The 17,701-nt window shown below is 50.0% G+C and overlaps 1 protein-coding gene across 2 annotated transcripts; it reads left to right on the top strand.

Annotated features, from left to right (window-relative positions):
* The first annotated feature begins 2,310 nt into the window (after nt 1-2,310).
* On the top strand, nt 2,311-15,912 carry WDR24 (WD repeat domain 24). 2 transcript variants are annotated; one of them, XM_067551217.1, is made up of 11 exons: nt 2,311-2,409; nt 3,948-4,116; nt 4,254-4,875; nt 6,087-6,264; nt 7,267-7,942; nt 10,362-10,477; nt 10,787-10,908; nt 12,009-12,113; nt 12,364-12,701; nt 14,394-14,578; nt 15,304-15,912. In XM_067551217.1, the coding sequence occupies exons 3-11, from the start codon at nt 4,395-4,397 to the stop codon at nt 15,470-15,472; spliced, it is 2,370 nt and encodes a 789-aa protein (XP_067407318.1). In that variant the 5' UTR covers nt 2,311-2,409; nt 3,948-4,116; nt 4,254-4,394; the 3' UTR covers nt 15,473-15,912. The 2 variants fall into 2 exon arrangements, with proteins under 2 accessions (XP_067407318.1, XP_067407319.1); XM_067551218.1 differs by lacking the exons at nt 2,311-2,409; nt 3,948-4,116; nt 4,254-4,875; nt 6,087-6,264 and adding an exon at nt 2,649-3,356.
* The last annotated feature ends 1,789 nt before the right edge of the window (nt 15,913-17,701 follow it).

Raw genomic sequence — 17,701 nt, 5'->3', positions numbered from 1 at the left:
TCCATGGTTTGCGCAAAGTGGGGTTTTGAATCTCAGCACAGACTTTGTGTGGATGTCACTGCAGAGTGGAAACTGCTCCTGTAATGATCAGAGCGACACCACAAACAGGCATCCTGGCCACATGGCCAGATTCATTGCTTAGGAGGGTGTAGCCACAAGGTGCATCAGGGATAATTGCATATAGTCATCTTCCTAAAGGTTTGTGCAACTTCCTAATTATATAGACAAGGCTGCCCCTCTTTTATCTGAATAGCTACTAAATATTAAGGTAGGCCATTGCACAAGTAAAACCAGATTATTTTGCCTATTTTTTTCACATTGTTTATATTGGTTTTACTTCTAAGTTTTGAGCTTTTGGGGCCTGATTCTCTTCTTGAAATCAGCAGATGTGGTCCTGTTAGCAATTCCCAGAGGCCTCATCACTGTGGTATATTGGAAACTGTGTTAAAATTACAAATCACTTTAAGATCATGTATGTTTGGGGGATGGGGGCTCCTGATCTTGCTTATAGGCTATGGGACTCTGCAGGGAAGTGTGCAATTTGGACCTTGAGGAGTCAGTCTGCAAGAAATCAGGGTAGAGCAATGTGGGGTGGTGAAGTGTGTGTCTGTGCCTTAGGGAGAGCCTGCCCTCTCTCTGTTTTTGGTTCTTAGACTCATAGAACTAGAGGGATTGAATGGACCGCATGGGTTTTCTAGTCTAACTCCCTGCCAAGAGGCAGGATTTGTTAGGTCTAATCCATCCAAGACAGTTGGCTGTCCAGCCTCCTTTTGAAAACCTCCAGTGAAGGAGGTGACTTAGAACAGGTGGAGCCTAGGGGAATCCAACTATTTAATTAAAACAAAGCACTGCAAAGGATCATGGTGAGTATTGACACAAGGTGATTTCTGCCCAATGCTCTGAATATCAAAGTGTGGAAATTCAATGAAGTGTGGGTAAATGGTGGGAGTAACTATGATTGTCTTATGCTATATCAAGAGGGTGGTCACAGGGATGCGGTCTGAGCCCTTGACTTACATATGTTTCCTACTGGAAATGGTTCCCCATGGAAGCTGCTGACGAGATGGCGAACTGGACCTCAGCTGTGTATGATATCCCTCCTATTATTCTGATATACTGGCCATGCAATAGTAAATAACTGAAAAATACTGAGTGATGGTGGTACTAACAAGTGCTCAGCCATGCCCAAGTTGAAGGGCTAATTTGCCTCTACTGACTATGATGATTGTATGCTGGTGCAGGTGCATTGTCAGACACAATACCAAGACAGTCTGTACCAGGGCTATCCAGACCATTAGCCTTGTAATTACCGAAGGCGTGGAGTATCCCTTCCTGGGTGCTTCACAGATGCTCTATGCTGATGGTGCTGTCAGTAGCAATACAGCAGCACAGACCAAAGCCATGGAGTTCTTCCTGGTTGCCATTATGGAGATCTATAACTCAGTGTTTGGGAAGTCTGTGAGGCCCAGCACATCTCGCAAACCTTGTGTCCAACAACTCCTGCCAGTCAGTGAGAAGGAAGGAGATTCAGAAGGCTCCGCAACCCTGGCAGATAGAATTGATGGTAATACTGTGAATTTGTGTCTGCTCTGGTCAAGGTGACAGGAGAAATCAAGAACAGGGTGCAGGGAAAGACTCTTGTCAGGTTGCCTGATAGATAGCAGTTCAACACGTCCCTTATGGGGGGATCATATTGGAAAATCAGCAGCTCTGAATATTCATCTTAAATGTAACCACTGGGGGAATGAGGTGGGGTTCTAATGCTCCCTGGATGAGAAAGTGGCTCTAAATCCCTAGGCCTAAGGGACTGATGTTACAGTAGCCAGCTGATGACTGGGCTTGTTAAGTGCCTGCCCCACGATGTGGCACCAACTCTGCTATCTCTCAAGACGGACTCGTGGCACGAAACACAGAGCAAATCCAAGCCAGTCATCCTAAATACAACCTGCAGTGTGGAACACTGTTATTGTGTGGCCCAGGCACAGTTACTCTTTACCCTACCCGGACCCCAGCTGGGGAACCCCAGCAGGCCTGTGACCTGGGCCTAGGACTCCTTATGCCTGGTAACCCTAAATCTAGCCCACGAGCCCTTTCTGCCCTTGAGTCCCCCCAGCCCTGCCAAGCCTAGTCGAGTCCCCCTCCCGCTATCCCGCCGCCTCCACTGCCTGCGGCGGGGCATGGGCCGGGCCGGGCCTAGCTCCCCCTAGCGCCTGAGCGGGGTCTTTTCCCCGGGGGCCCGGTCCAATGGCTCTGGCTGGCCGGGCTTCGAGGCGGCGCTGCCGGTGACGGCGCGGGGCGGAGCCAGGCGGCGTTTCCGGTCCGGATCCGTCGGGCGGTGGAGGTGGAGGACTGGGACTGGGAGGAGGAGGAGTCTTGGGCGACCGGGCCCAAGTTGCTCTGCTTCCCTCGGTAGGTGCTGGGTCCGCTTCTTCCGCTATTGCTGGGCCAGGCCTGCTGCCCTCCCGCGCCTGGGCCTCACCCGAGCCCCGGCCCAGCGGGAGGGAGCGAGGGAGTAAGGAAGGGGGCTGTGGGGGAGGGGAGCGGGGGGATGGGGAGTAAGGAAGGGGGCTGTGGGGGAGGGGAGCGGGGGGGGATGGGGGGAACGAGGGGAGTGGTAAAGGAGGGATTGGGAGGAGCTGTTCTAAGCAGGGAGTAACCCATAGCGGCTCCTGCCCTTCTCTTTAGGGAGAAACCAGTCCCACAGCCCTGGGCTGTAAAGGGAGGCAACCCACCAACTGGTTGTCTTGGCCCCTCTCAACAAGAGGTTCCAACATCCAAGGCTGTGGATGAGGGGTTGTGGTCGCTGTGGTTGCCTGCAGAGCCATTATCTCATTACATTGCTGTATGCTTTGGGGCCCCTTGAGGAACGTTAGGGGGCAGAGGGTTGTGTGAAACCAGATTGTGTTTTATCACTGAGGTTTAGTAACAGACCAAGGCTCCTTCCCATCTCATGGGAAGATCTCCAAAGAGGTGAGAGGATTTAAATGCTGTAACACCATTTCTTAACCCAGGGTCATGACTCAAAACTGGGTTGCCAGAATGTTTCAAAGGGTCATGTAGTAGCTCCTGTCCCAAGGGGGTGGCTGGGTTCGCTTCCCTATTCTAGTTACTGCAACCACCGGGATCCCAGCGCTACTCAGGTTTGGCCCAACCGTCATGGTGACAGGAGTCTGGGTAGGCCAAATTTTAGTGGTCCTGCAACCCCGTGATCCAGGTCACAGCTCCACTCACACATATCTGGTTCAGCCAGGGGGGTGTGGACAACCCCAAGCAGCACTAGGACCCTGGAGGTTCCAACACCCAGAGAGGAGAACCAAGCCCAGCCAGACCCACAGCACAGGAGCTGCCACTGTGGGGTGAGTGCCAGGCAGGACCTGACTAAAACCCCCCCAGACCCTCCATCCCCAGACTATTTACTGAGTTGTGACAGGCCGCAAACATTTACAAATTGGTATTGAGCCCAAAAAGGTTGAGAACCACTGATCTATAACCTTTGTGATCCTGCTGCCCTGACTTGTATTGGTGCTAGTGGGAAAGTACGAGAACCATTTGGGAAGGGGGCAAGAGGGCTCTAAAATGAGGGATGTTTGGCATTTTCTAAGCAGAGAGGCCGAGGATGAGGATTTGAACTCTCCTTTCACCCCTCGTTTGCTGAGGCACACTGTCAGTATGGAGAGCTTGCACCACTGCTGCCTGTGCTCTGTTTGCCTGGATAGCAAACATTGTTTCACTCTCTATGGCATCGTTCTCCAGCATTAAATTCACTATTAAAACAAAAGTGAAATTCTTTCTCTGGTGTTTGCAGCAATTTGGGCGGTACAACCTTATGATGAAATCGTATGCAGTCTAGTTTCTGTTACGTCTTGTGTTACTGAACAGCTCGTTGACTCGCTTCTTTTCTCATCGCTACATTTTGCCTTCTGAGGAATTCTTCTCTTGCTTTACAGGCCTTTACTGACAGCTTCAGCAAGAGTTGTTCCTGCAAGTGGGGATTTTTCTCACATATTTGAATTAAGAGGGAAACTGAAATCTGAAAGGTTAACAAGGACTTACTGGGAAGTACGTGCAGGGGGTGACCAAAGAGAACCTAGGTCTGAATCTGAGCCATTCTTTTAAGTAAGTGACTATGCAGTAGCTTCTGTAGTTAAAGACTGATTGATTAATGTGATTAGGGAAAGTGGTGCAAGTCCAGTTGAAACAGTAGGAAGAGAATCCTAGATGCTGCATAAATTAATCCATTTGCTTTCAATAAGGTTTTAATGAGGTCTGTAAGCAGTTGGTTGACATGGACTCTCATGTGTGAATGCTGTATGTGGAGAGAGAAGTCTCAAAGTCTTCTGTCTCGGGGAGCCCTCAGTGGTGTCTAAAGAGAGGAAGTCACACAGAAGACAACCATGGAGAAAATGGCCAGGGTTACCACTGCCCTTGGTGGCAACACCATCACTGGGCGTACCATGTTCTGTCACCTGGATGCCCCTGCTAATGCCATCAGTGTATGTCGTGACGCTGCCCAGGTGGTGGTGGCTGGCCGCAACATCTTTAAGATCTACTCAATAGATGAAGATCAGTTTGTGGAGAAGCTAAACTTGCGTGTTGGTCGCAAGCCATCTCTGAACTTCAGCTGTGCTGATGTGGTATGGCATCAGATGGATGAGAACCTGTTGGCCACAGCAGCTACCAACGGTGTGGTTGTGACTTGGAACCTCGGGAAGCCATCCCGTAACAAACAGGACCAGCTGTTCACTGAGCACAAGCGGACAGTTAACAAAGTGTGCTTCCATCCCACCGAGGTGTATATGCTCCTCAGTGGCTCCCAGGACGGCTACATGAAATGCTTTGACCTACGCAAGAAAGATTCTGTCAGCACTTTCTCTGGTAAGGACTCAGGCCATGTCTATATGAGCCTATGCAGCGTAGGCCGCCTAGTGTAGACACAGTGTAAGCTGACAGGAGGAGGAATTCTTTCGGTGTAGTAACACCATCTCCCCATACAGTGCTAGCTAGTGGGACAGAAGCACTCTTCTGTCAGCATAGCTGTTTCTGCACTGTAGGTTTTGTCGTCATAGCTATGTCACTAGGGCTGTGCTTTTTCACACTCCTAACCAACATAGCTATGCCAGTATAAGTTTTAAGTGTAGACCAAGCCCCAGTCTTGGGCCCAGTTGGCCAGTGTTCTGTGTGTTAGGATATTTATTACATATGCTGCAGGCTGGAGTTGTCAATTATTGCCTTAAACAGGGAGAAAATACCAAATAATCTCCTATGTTCCAGGCCTTTGTCCCTCTGATCTTTCTTTGTGCTTCATTGTAGTAAAGATTTACCCTTTCTTGAGCTATGATGACCATAGCAAGGGATTGGGGACAGAGTCCCTGCTGGTGGGACTTCAGGTCTGTAGCAGCCAGTGATGTAAGCCTATGTCATAATCATCTGGGGTTTCAGGCTTATGACGTGCAGCATTTTGGTTTGAATTGAAGATTGTATTTAGGTGATTTATAGAACTGCATTAGCTGTGTCAATTGTTAGGGTGGTGTTAGAGCTGTTGGGGGCAGGGGTTATCTGCTTCACCTTATCCCTGAATCAGACCCTCTTCCCACTCAAATCCTAACTCAGTTGCTCATATCTGGTGGCTTGAAGTCTGGTACTTTAGGAAAGTAGTGATTTTGGATGACATAATTACTGACTGTGTAGGGGAGATGCACAGGGATTTGGAGAGGGACTAGGACAAAAAAAAGGTGATGGCCAGATGCTGGATTGACAGTTCTGAAGTTCTCTATTTATGGACTATGTAGCATAGAGGTAGTGCCAGCTCTGCAGAGGGAACTGGGTTGGCCAGAATTGCCAGCTTTCATTCAGGATAAATATAAAGAAGCCATTATAACCAGGTGGCTTGGAGCATTAGTAGAGGTAATTGCTGCATTTCCTCCACCCAGGGTGCACTAATGCTGAGTCCAGGACTGAATCAGGCTGGCCTGCCCTTAGCAGTTTATGGTAGGCCCTGTCTAGTAAACATGAGCATTAATACGACTAGGGGAAATGGATTTGCTGGGGTTCTGTCGGATCTGGTCTACATTGCTATTGTCCCTCAGGCCAGTCGGAAAGCGTGCGTGATGTGCAGTTTAGCATCCGTGATTACTTCACCTTTGCTGCAACCTTTGAGAATGGGAATGTGCAGCTGTGGGACATCCGCCGGCCGGACCGCTATGAGAGGATGTTCACAGCTCACAATGGGCCTGTTTTCTGCTGTGACTGGCATCCAGAGGACAGGTATGTACTATACTGACTGCCCCGGCTCAGTCCTGCTCTGCCCATGGCAATCACTCTCTTGTCAAAAAGCTCCTGAAGTGGTGACTTCACACAGTGGTTGTATGAAAACTGTCCGGTGTGGTGCTGAGTACTTGACAGTCACACAGCCCTCTCCTGAATACTGAAAGGAGCAGTGTGGCTTATAAAACAAGACACTCTTGCTGCTCTGTGGGAAAGCCAGCAGTAACTAATAAGCTAGATGTGATCTGCTGGAACTGTGCAATATCAGGTATGTCCAATGTGTTTCACCAACTTGATCAGCTCAGGGAATGAGAGACTCAGAGCTGCTTTAAAACACTGCTTTCTTGTGTTTTAGCTACGTTTGCCATCTTGCCATTAGGTTTAAATTGAGATTCAGCAGGAGGAAAAGTCAGATTTCCCAGTAGAGATTAATTTATACTGAAAAGTGCTGCATGCAGCTCCTGGGTCCTGTACTGCCTCATGGAACGTCTTGCCCATTTCATGCTGGGGAGCTATCTTTGCAGGCTGAGAATCAGCACAAAAAGTACTTAAAATTAACCTTTGTCCTGTGCTTTTATTTGTGGGGGCATTTCACTGACTGAAATGCAAAGGGCAGTTTGCCTTAAATTGTGGGAACCAAATTTTCTCAAGTGGGAGCTGGAGGGCCTCACCTAATCTGAATAAAATGGAAATATTTCATCTTCCCTCTTGTTTAAAATGCAGGTGTAGTCAGTCTGTGGGAACTGCCAGTCTCAGCATGCACAGTTCCCTTTTGATATGATTGGCATCCGTGTGCTGGGACCTGTACTTTTGGAGAGCTATACCTCCATTCAAAAAGAGAGGTTGCCCAAGGCTTGGGCTCGTTTAGTGCTATATGGCTGGCAGGTAGCATTCTGACCAACTGGGATTACTGGATTTTTATGCAAGCCTTTTAATCCAAGATATTTCCAGTAACATTTTTCCAGTTAATGTTTCTGCTTGTTCCTTTCTCCCTACTGCCAGAGGCTGGCTGGCGACAGGAGGCCGAGATAAGATGGTGAAGGTCTGGGACATGAACACCAACAGGGCCAAAGAGATCTACTGTGTGCAAACCATAGCCTCTGTGGCGAGGGTCAAGTGGCGGCCGGAGTGCAAGCACCACATTGCCACCTGCTCCATGATGGTGGACCACAACATCTACGTGTGGGATGTGCGGCGCCCCTTCATCCCGTCCGCCATGTTCGAAGAGCACAAGGACGTCACCACGGGTATCGTATGGCGCCACTTGCACGATCCGTACTTCCTCCTCTCTGGCTCCAAGGACAGCACCCTTTACCAGCACATATTCAAGGATGCCAGCCAGCCTATCGATAAGGCCAACCCTGAGGGCCTGTGCTACAGCCTCTTTGGGGACCTGGCCTTCGCAGCCAAAGAGAGCCTGATCTCCTCTGACTCCAACCGCAAGCCCTACATTGGTGACAGGCGGCATCCCATCTTCTTCAAGCGCAAGCTAGACCCCACGGAGCAGTTTGAGTACATCTCTTCTTCCAGTGCCCTGAGTGTCTTTGAGACAGACCTGGAGAGCGGCAGCATGGATTGGTTTGTGAGAACGGCCAAGCAGTATGTGCTGGCGGGTAGACCCCTGGCAGAGCTGTGCGACCACAACGCCAAAGTGGCCAAAGAGCTTGACCGCGACCAGGTACATGCAACCCTCTAATAGCCTGTGGGAAGGGAAAGGCAGTTTCTGCTCATGAAGGGTTCTTTATTAGCTGAGCCTTCAAGTCAAACTGGCTGGCATGGGAAGCCTTGATCGGATGTATAGCCCGGTACCATAGGTGCAAACTGTGGAGACACAGGTCTTGTGGGTTGCAGAGAATGTCTGGTTGTCTGCTGCCCTCTAATGGGAACAGCTGTGCATTGTGTACATTTACATAAGTTTATTGTATCTCTGCTGTCTTAGCATAATAAGGGAAACATGGTGATTTCCGATCTGTTTCTGGCTGCTAATGTTTGATTTGACAAGGTGTCTCATGAAATCTCATTGGCTAGATTAATGCAGATTGGCTTGGACTGGAGTCCTGTCAGAAGGACTGTGCATGCTGCCTGGTGGGGAGCAAGGCAAACTGCAGAGCACTGAGCTGGGGAGATGTGGGATTCAGTCTGTCCTTATTAAACATCTTTGATCTGGAAGAGAGTAACCTACACTTTTGTAAAATTTGTAGTTGATGCTAAATTGGGAAGAGTTGTGAGGACAGGGAAACGATGATAAAACTGGATTTATATTAGAAATGTAGAGCGAAAACAGTACAGTGAGATACCCCTTGCAAATAGCGATGGTGGGGACGGGGGGAGCAGGGGTGAGGAATGATCCTCCACATACAGATTCAGTATTGTGGGGAGGGGAAGGGAAACAATTGGCTAGGCAGCAGTAATGCAGAAAAAGATCTGGGGTTTATAGTGGATCATAGGGGGATAGGGGGCATGGATCAGTGTTCACTTTGCACTCCCCGTCAATACCTGACCCAAGCTGGGGAAGCTAATGATCCAACCAGCCGACCAAATTCGGTGATGAATGCTGGTCACATGCCATCTGAGGCAAGTTGCGCATATGCTAAGAAGAAGTGGATCACAAACTTAATATGAGCCAACAAGGTGGTGCAATTTTGAAAAAATTCAAATTTTATTCTGGGATGTATTAACAGGAGTGTCACATGCAATACGGAGGAGGTAATTATCTTGCTGTACTCCACACAAATGAGGCCTCAGTTGGAGTACTGTGTCCAGTTTTGAACACCACACTTTGAGAAAATTGTCGGCAAATTGCGGATTGTCCAGTCCAGAGGAAAACAACAAAAATGATAAAAGGTTTAGAAAACCTGACACATGAGGAAAGGTTAAAAAGCTGGATGTGTTCAGAATCTTGAGAAAAGACCTAGGGAGGACCTTGTATCAATCTTCAAATATGTTAAGGGCTTTTACAAAGAAGCCAGTAATCAATTATTTTCCATGTCCACTGAAGGCAGGACAAGCAGCAATGGGCTTAATCTGCAATAAGTGAGATTTAGGTTAGATGTTAGTTAGAAAGCTTTTCCTAAGGATAGCTAAGTACTGGGATAGGTTACCGTGGGAGCTTGTGGAATCCCTGTCATTGGAGGTTTTTAAGAACAGGTTGGACAATCACCTGTTAAGGATAATCGAAGTTTACTTGGTCCTGTGTCAATACAAGGGGCTGGCCTCGATGATCTCTTGAGGTCCCTTCCAGCCCTCCATTTCTATGATTTGTTCTAGATTCAGTAGTTGGTAAAGCCCTGAGTATGGAAGCAAGGCTAGTTCTGGGGAGTGACTTGGAAACAAGTTGCCCTAGGATTAAGCTCTTTCTGTTGTTTCTCTTTTCCTTTCTTTTCTCAAGAGTTGTTGCTGCAAGATGAGATGCCCTCCTATCCCTGCTAACACCAGGGGCAGAATGCGCTGTCATCAGTGTGCACCTAGGGGCTGACCTTAGTCCTGTAGTCAGAGCTGTTCTGTCTTTTCTCTTCTCCCTTTGTCTCTGTCATATCTACTTCCCCTTTAGACATCTCTCTCCTGCCATCCTCTCTACTACAAGGTGCCTCTTGGTGCAGTGGGTCTTACCCTGCTCCTGCACAGGAGAAACAGAATGAGAAAGATAAGGGGCAGGGGCAGTATTGTCTGGACTGCGCACGAATTCCCTCATGTGCAAGGAGACCTGAAAACAATGTAGAGACCAACCAGCACTCTTTGGGACAGGAAACGAACCCAAAGCAGAGCCCAAGATCCCAGCACCCTGAACAAAAGGGAAGTTCAGACCCAGACCTGAGCTTGGCCCTCCCTGCGTAGCTCTGCTGGGGTACCTGCACTGCTGGTGCTGTCCTGGGTTGCTGCCTGTTTTGTTACCTGAGAGGGCAGGAAAAGTCTAGGGAACATTGTAGGGTGGATAGAAACTCTACACTGCAGCATGTCCCTCCCCATAAACACCTCTGGTGAGGGATGGTGCATGTCCTTTCAGCCTGGGCCCTGAATTATGTTCCAGAAATGAACTTTTTAATGATGTTGCCTTGGTTGACCCCTAACCCATCCCTTCTCTCTCTCCCTGGGGGCAGGTTGCCCAGACGTGGACGATGCTCCGAATTATTTACTCCAGCCCTGGCACTGTGCCTTCTGCTAACCTGAACCACAGCCTGGGGAAGGGCAGCACCACCCTCCCACTCATGAACAGGTGAGCAGTCTAATCATTGGCATCCCCTGACATGCCCCTGTTGGGGAGAAGTGAGTGGGGAGGCCTGCACTGGCATATGGGGGATATGTGGGAATTGGGGGAACCACTCTGAAGATGGTTTCTTACACCAAGCTAGAGTCACTGCAGAGGGGCTGGTTGCCTCCCACTGATCTAAGTCAGACCTTTCCAATGGGCTGGCTCCTTGGTTCCTATCAGCTGAAGGCAGACTGGCAGTGGCTGCTGCTGCAGCAGCAGCTCCTTTCTGTGTGAGAAAGAAACGGGCTAATGTGTGTTTGGCTTCCCTCCCAGTTTTAACCTGAAGGATATACCACCTGGGATAGGCAACGAGTCCCGATTGGAGCGCAGCAAAGGAGAGAGCCGGTCTGAAAACATCCTCATGGATTCTTCCTCCACCTTAATCAACAACGATGGTAATGTTTCAAGGGCTGGCTCGGTAATAGGAGTCTGAAATGCCTGTCTGTTACGGGGTTTGGGGTGCAATCCAGACAGTGAGGGGTTGAGTCACAGCTTGCCCTGTAACCCTGGGTGCCTCAAATCCTTTGCTACTGTGACTCCTTGCCTGGAACATTCATATTCAGCAACAAGCATGCAGGTCACTACCACTGTGTATAACTGCAGCCCTGTTCCAGCAACACACCAATCACGCCCTGATCTCTACCAGCCTTGGTTACTACTCACAGGGTGACCCCAACACACTCCAAGTCTCTGCTCTCAGTGGAGCGCTGGGCCACAGCAACCCTTAACTGTGCCAGTCTGTCTCCGCACTCAGGTACTGCTCTGATCCAATGACTTTGAATTCAACAGCAATTATTGCAGACACACTTTTGTCTTGGTTATTGTTAGCAGGTGACGCAGCCTCTCACTGGTCTGAATTGCACTGCAGAACATGACACCATCATCCTGTTGATGCAGTTCTAGTTCCAGTTAGTATTCCCCCTCCTGGGGAATTCTGTCCTAACACCACCAGCCAAATCATGGTGGCAGAACCTCAGGCATTTTTGGTCAGTGAACATGCAAATTGTCTGCAGATTATAGGCCCAGGTCTCTGAGGCTGGAGTCTGTCACTCTGGAAGGTTGGGATGGGACAGTGTTTAGTGATTGGAGCAGAGACTGGGGGGTCGGGACTGCTGGGTTCTTGCCCCAGCCCTATCACTGTGACTTGCTGTGTGACCTTTGACAAATCACCTCACACCTCTGTGCCTCAGTTTCCCCATCTGTAGAAGGGACAATGCTGCCGCCCTCCCTCTGTGAAGCACTTTGAGGTTGTTGGATAGAAGGAGTTTTACCAATGCAGAGCTGTGCCTGTGCAGACACTGCCTGTGTCTCATCCTCCTAGCTTCTAGGTCAGGTTGCTGAGAGTTAGAGGCCGAGTTGGCTGCTGGGGCTGTGGTTTGTGAGCAGCCTGCATTTTCTGCCGGAGCGACAGAGTCTGCCAAGCTCTGCTGCTGTCGGAGTATCCTGACCAGCCTTCTCTCTGTCTGCTTCTCCTCCCCTTTCCCTGGATATCTAGAGAATGAGGAGACAGAGGGTAGCGACGTCCCTGCGGACTACCTCCTGGGAGACGTGGAGGGGGATGAGGATGAACTGTACATGATGGACCATGAAAATCCCCATGGTGAGTTGATTGTTTTGTGTGTGCACACGAACAACTACAGTGCATCTGGGTCTCAGCAGGAGGTGCCCATATGTACTTGATGCACTGGAGAGGATGCCAGATCCCTCCTTGACTCATTTATCTGGTGACGTTGTAGCTGTGTCAGTCCCAGGTATTGGAAAACAAGGTGAGTGATATTACTTCACCCATCTGGCCTCCCCATTATCTGGGGCACTACCCCCTTCACTGAAGCAGGCTTGTTTCTTTGCAGCCGAGGAGCAGGAATACATTCTCCCCCAGGAGGCCTTCCCCCTGCGCCATGAGATAGTGGACAATCCCTCGGCCCTGGACCATTTGCAGGACAAGGCAGACTCTCCTCACGTCAGTGGCAACGAAGCTGAGACTGTGTCCCTGACACCTGTGGAGTCCTTCTCCCTCATCTCAATCTCCCACTCCCTGTACGAGAACCGCCTGCCACCCGACTTCTTCAACCCCATCGTCCGGGACGTGCTCCTCTTCTACGCTGAGCAGGGGGATGTGCAGATGGCCGTGTCCGTCCTTATCGTGCTAGGGGACCGGATCAGGAAAGAGATCGATGAGCAAACCCAGGTAGAGCACTGTAAAGAGGAAGGACTTCCCAGAGAGAGGTTCCTTCAACTAAGCTGCTGCCATACCCCCTGCAGCAAACAGGGTTTGGGGAATCTACCAATAACCTCTTGTGTTTATACAGAGTCTTTCATCCCAGAGTCCTTTGCAAACTCTCCCTCTAAGATACAAGGATCACTTACCTATTAGCAAAATGCAACCACCTCTGGGGTAGGGAACGTGGCTGCTGGTTAACAGTGCACAGCCAAATCCCACAACAATGAAAGGAATGCTGTATCCAGTTAAAACTGTAGTCTAACTCTGGAGTGGAGCTGGCCCAAACTCTGGGGCTAACAACTCACTCCTGCAGAAAGTGCCAGGATATCTTTAGTGCCTCAGTACTGCCTCTGGTCTGACAGGCAGTCTCTCTAGCAGCACAGTACTTGCTTCCTGCCATCAGGCTGGCACACTGACACAACAACAACTTGAAGGGAGGAGAGACACCTGCCACATCACCAGCACCCTGAGGTTTTCCTTGGAGGCTTTCCTCCCTTCCGAGCGCTGACCTGGCCTGACCCTTTTGCCTTACGAGACATGACGTATTCCCAGCCGGAAGGAGCAGCATTGCTGCAGGCATGTGGAGCTGCTCCAGACTAGCTTGCCTGTTTGAGTTTGTGAAAACGCAGCTCTCCAGAGCTCTAAGTACAGAACAGTTTGCCCTATAACAGCATACAAATAACTCCACTTGACTCCCTGCCACTGTTCAGACCGTCTCCTTTCATCCCATTGTCCCCCATGGAGAGCCCTGGGCAGACTTTGCATTGAGCAAACTCTGGCTCTGCTGGACTGCTGGGGAGGAAATCCCAGAGTTGATGGCTGGCCACTGACAGCAGCTGGCCCCAGCCAGATGTATCTATTGACTCTCAGCTGTAGCGCCCCCGCTAATCTCATACTGGAGATAATGTGGCCCTAAAGTGCCTTTAGAGATCAAATCCAACACCTTGAATGGTGCCTGGAACCCAAATGGAAGCCAGTGCTGATTTTGGAACGCCATCAGAGATGCTAAACAGACCAGTCAAAGTGTGTGAGCTTCAGGCATGGCCTGGAGTAGAGCACATTTCAGTAACCCAGTCTGGAAGTGATGAAGGCATGGACAACTATGAGAGCCCACATCCAGTGGGAAGCTCCAAGCACAGGTGGGGGAAGGCATTCCTGATACAATGCTGGTCCAGGGCCTGGTCTGGCAACCTGCTCCTATGCTGGAGAATTGTCATAGAATATATAGTAAGACCAAGCCACAGTAAATGAATAGGAAGTCATGTTTCCAGCTGCAAGGTACCACTGAGCGAGGAGTGCAATAAGGCCATTGGTCCTACAGGCTGAGACTTAAGAATATCTTAGGATCAGAGTGAATCAGACTTTTGGCATAAGGGTCTCTCTGAGGCAACATGAAGGCAGAAAGCTGCAGAGATCAGATCTCCTTTGGAGCTGTCGCCTTGCCAGCTAACTGTGTGTGCTGTAGAATAGCCAATGCACGAAGTAGCTAGATGGCATACCCTGCTGCGCCCCTCCTTGTTTGGGCTGACATTTGGTAGCCCCTTCCAGAGGTGATCTAACCTGGGGGCTGGAGTCACAGGGAGGGGCTTAGGTTCAATAGGTTTGCCCATGGACCCTGATGTGAGCCACAGCTAACTTAGGTGTGTGCCCCCGTCCCAGGAGCACTGGTACACCTCCTATATCGACCTGCTGCAGCGCTTCCAGCTCTGGAATATCTCCAACGAGGTGATCAAACTGAGCACATGCAGAGCCATCAACTGCCTCAACCAGGCCTCCACCACCCTGCACATCAACTGCAGCAACTGCAAGCGGCCGATGAGCAACAAGGGCTGGATCTGTGACAGGTGAGATGCTTTAGAGTGGAGGGGGAGTGAAGTCAGCACCTCCCTTTTGCAAGGGTTTGCCTGGAGGCAGTTAATGCTGTACCTTGAAGTAACCTCCTGCCTAGTCCTGTTTCCATTATTGTTGTTTGTACTCCAGTAGCACCTAGAGGCCCCAGTGGAGCTCACTCTATTGTGCTAGGCACTGTGCATACACCTACAAAAAGAGGTCCTGCCTTGAAGAGCTTCCTCTAAATAGATAAGACAGGAGGTGGAGAGAAACTGAGACAGAGGTGAAGTGATTTGCCCAAGGTAACACAATCAGCCAATGGCAGCACTGGGAATAGAACCTAGGTGCACTGTCCTAACCACTGTTTCCATGCTGTAGCGTGGTTCAATCTGCTGGTGGTGGTTCCTGTGAACTCTCAGGACCTGTGCTGATTCTGAATGGTAAACAGTCCCAGCCTGTTTTCCCAGCCTGACCTGGGTAAAAGCTTCCTCCCTGTGGTGCTGTTGCTGCTTTATCAGTTAGCAAGAGCTGCTGATTGCACTAAAGGAGTCATGGTTTTGAGGTGTGAGCAGGAACTGATTGAGCCCATACCTTGAGCAGTCTGCAATGATTGGTGGGGTTCCTTGGTCCAGCTGGGATTTGAGTGGTGTGTGCCAGGGTTTGACTCCCTGAGCTGCCCACTCTCTGTGGGTGCTTTCTCTGCAGCTGATTCACCTGTAATCTTCTCTCTCGGGGACAGGTGTCGGCAGTGTGCCAGCATGTGTGCTGTGTGCCACCATGTGGTGAAGGGCCTGTTTGTATGGTGCCAGGGCTGCAGTCATGGTGGCCACCTGCAGCACATCATGAAATGGCTAGAGACCAGTTCACACTGTCCAGCGGGCTGTGGCCACCTCTGCGAATACACCTGAACTGAAAGGAACCAATCCTAAGTTGATGAGAGGTGGGATTCAGTCTCTGAGCTGATTGGAACCGACAGGAGATTGACAGCTGGAGCCTCTGCTTGGGTGGCGGTTTCGGAGTCACAGCCACTTGGCAGGAGAGGCTGTCATGGATTTTAGAGGAGTGTGCTATCCTTGAACAGGAGAGAGCGTGAGGCTAACTTTGTATAGGGAAGGTTCCTCCCCAGTGCCTGAAATACAGCAAAGCCTGCAACATCCAAGAGCCTTCCTGGACAACTTTTTCCTAGTCATTGTGTCCTGTTTATTTGACTGGAGGTGTAAATAATGGTTTGTGTTAAAGGTACCAGAATGTCATAGTTCTTTATAAACCGATCTAATGAGCAAGACAGTCTGAGCCAGACTCTGAGCTACAACTTGACTTTTATACAGAATAAAAAAAGAACAAAGTAGCCTCAATGAGTGACTGGTATTTATGCAGTTCCCAGTTGCCCACATGTGAATACATCCAAGAACCCAGCTTTGGCCATAGCATCTTGGCCGATTCTCCTTGGAGTCTAAGAATCAGTCCTGACCACAGTCTAATAGGCAACAATTCTTGGAAAAGGGAGTTATTAACCCAGTTCCCCACCCCTGCCTCTAAATGCTGAGTATAGGGTAATCTGTTATCTCTTCTGGAGAAGGAAAATCAGACAGATTGCATGCTTCATAATGAACAGAACACCAGCCTCTGGAGACTTAAGGGACAGTTTGATTAGTTCACCAAACGCAAATTCACTTGTGATTTCAGCTGAACATCCTCTTGTTCCTGGGGAATCCGTGGACTGAGACTGATGGCTTGTGGGTGAGCAGAATCTACTTGGTCCCAGAGCTAGGAGTCAGGAACCCTGACCCCACCCTGGTGTCCGCACTTAGACAAGTCACTTAGAATCATAGGAGATTCGGGTTGGAAGTGACCTCAGGAGATATCTAGTCCAACCCCGTGCTCAAAGCAGGACTAACCTCAGCTAAATCATCCCAGCCAGGCCTTTGTCAAGCCGAACCTTAAAAACCTCTAAGGATGGTGATTCCACCACCTCCTTAGTTAACCCACTTCACTTCTCCGAATGTCCATTTTCCCCATCTGTTAAATGGGCCTAATGCATCAAACAACTTTCAAAGGGAGTCAGTTGACAGTCAATGCTTATACAATGCTTTGAAAATGACAACAGCTATAGGCCTCCAAACTGGCTAGAATGCTGGGCCACCCCTTGGGGGCCGGTCCTACCATCCTGTCATCACAGTAATAATCTTGTACAACCTGCCCAATGAGCACCTGGATTGAAACCCTGATTAACTGGAAAGTCAGTACAATGTGGGTCATGCTATCTGTGCTTACGGAGCCTCCTGCACAATCACACCATCTCCCCCTTGAGTGTAGGCCTGGCAGAAGCACAATACAGGCCCCTGCTCTTCTTGTTTAACAGAATCCTCTGGCCTGGGGCCCCCTAAATACCTTTGCTAACACTCATTCTTGACATCCTCCCTCTAGCCCCTTGCCTGGAAATGGCCCTCTCCCTGCTGTCAAGGCATAGGGGCTCAGCAAGCTCTGGGCCTTGCCCCCAGCAGGGGAGAAGCAGCAGCAATCCACTCGCTTTGCAGGGAGGCTGGGATTACTGACCCAGGCTGGCTGGGCTGGTGTCAGTCCCAGGAAAGCTGGTGGAAAAGGGGGAGCACATAGGGGAAAAGTCAAGTGGGCAGAGCCCAAGTTAGAGGGTGCAAAGCAACTGTGGAGACAGCCCTGAGCCATGAAATCCCCCTGCTGAGCAGTGCAAGGGTGGGAGGAGGGGTTTTGGTTCAGTCCATTTCCGGCTCTGAGAACAGCTGCGGTTTAGCTGCTCCTGATGTTTGTCTTTAAAGTCAATGGCTGCTGGGTAATGTAGTCCACAGGCCACCTGTCCAATAGCAGCAAATGGCGTCAGCTGCTCTTCCTCGGTCACGCCTTTGAGGAACCACGAATGGAAGTGGCTCCTTGATGCCTGCTGGGTAATGTAGTCCATAGGCTGCCAGCCCACCCAACAGCATGTGGCCTTAGCAGCTGCCCCACCTAGGAGAGCTGAAGGGGTTGGTGCCAAGAGCAGGGGTTGGGTAGTGCAGGTCCAGGGTCTGTGCGCATTCACTGTGGGTGCGGTGGGTGGGAGGCTGTGAAATGCCTGGAATACAGCTCCCAGAATGCAATGTTCTATGCTGAGTTTGAGACTT

The sequence above is a fragment of the Emydura macquarii genome, unplaced genomic scaffold, assembly GCF_026122565.2.
Source record: "Emydura macquarii macquarii isolate MOO-44397 ecotype Brisbane River unplaced genomic scaffold, CSIRO-AGI_Emac_v2 contig_1348, whole genome shotgun sequence".
NCBI classification, from domain to species: domain Eukaryota; kingdom Metazoa; phylum Chordata; order Testudines; family Chelidae; genus Emydura; species Emydura macquarii.
This window is presented reverse-complemented; position numbering and strand designations above follow the sequence as displayed.

Excerpts from the sequence above, each read along its gene's own strand:
- WDR24 (XM_067551217.1), top strand. The coding sequence starts at position 4,395 with ATGGAGAAAATGGCCAGGGTTACCACTGCCCTTGGTGGCAACACCATC. Across the intron at positions 4,876-6,086 it reads TTCTGTCAGCACTTTCTCTG|GCCAGTCGGAAAGCGTGCGT; the intron begins GTAAGGACTCAG and ends ATTGTCCCTCAG. Across the intron at positions 7,943-10,361 it reads AAGAGCTTGACCGCGACCAG|GTTGCCCAGACGTGGACGAT; the intron begins GTACATGCAACC and ends CCCTGGGGGCAG.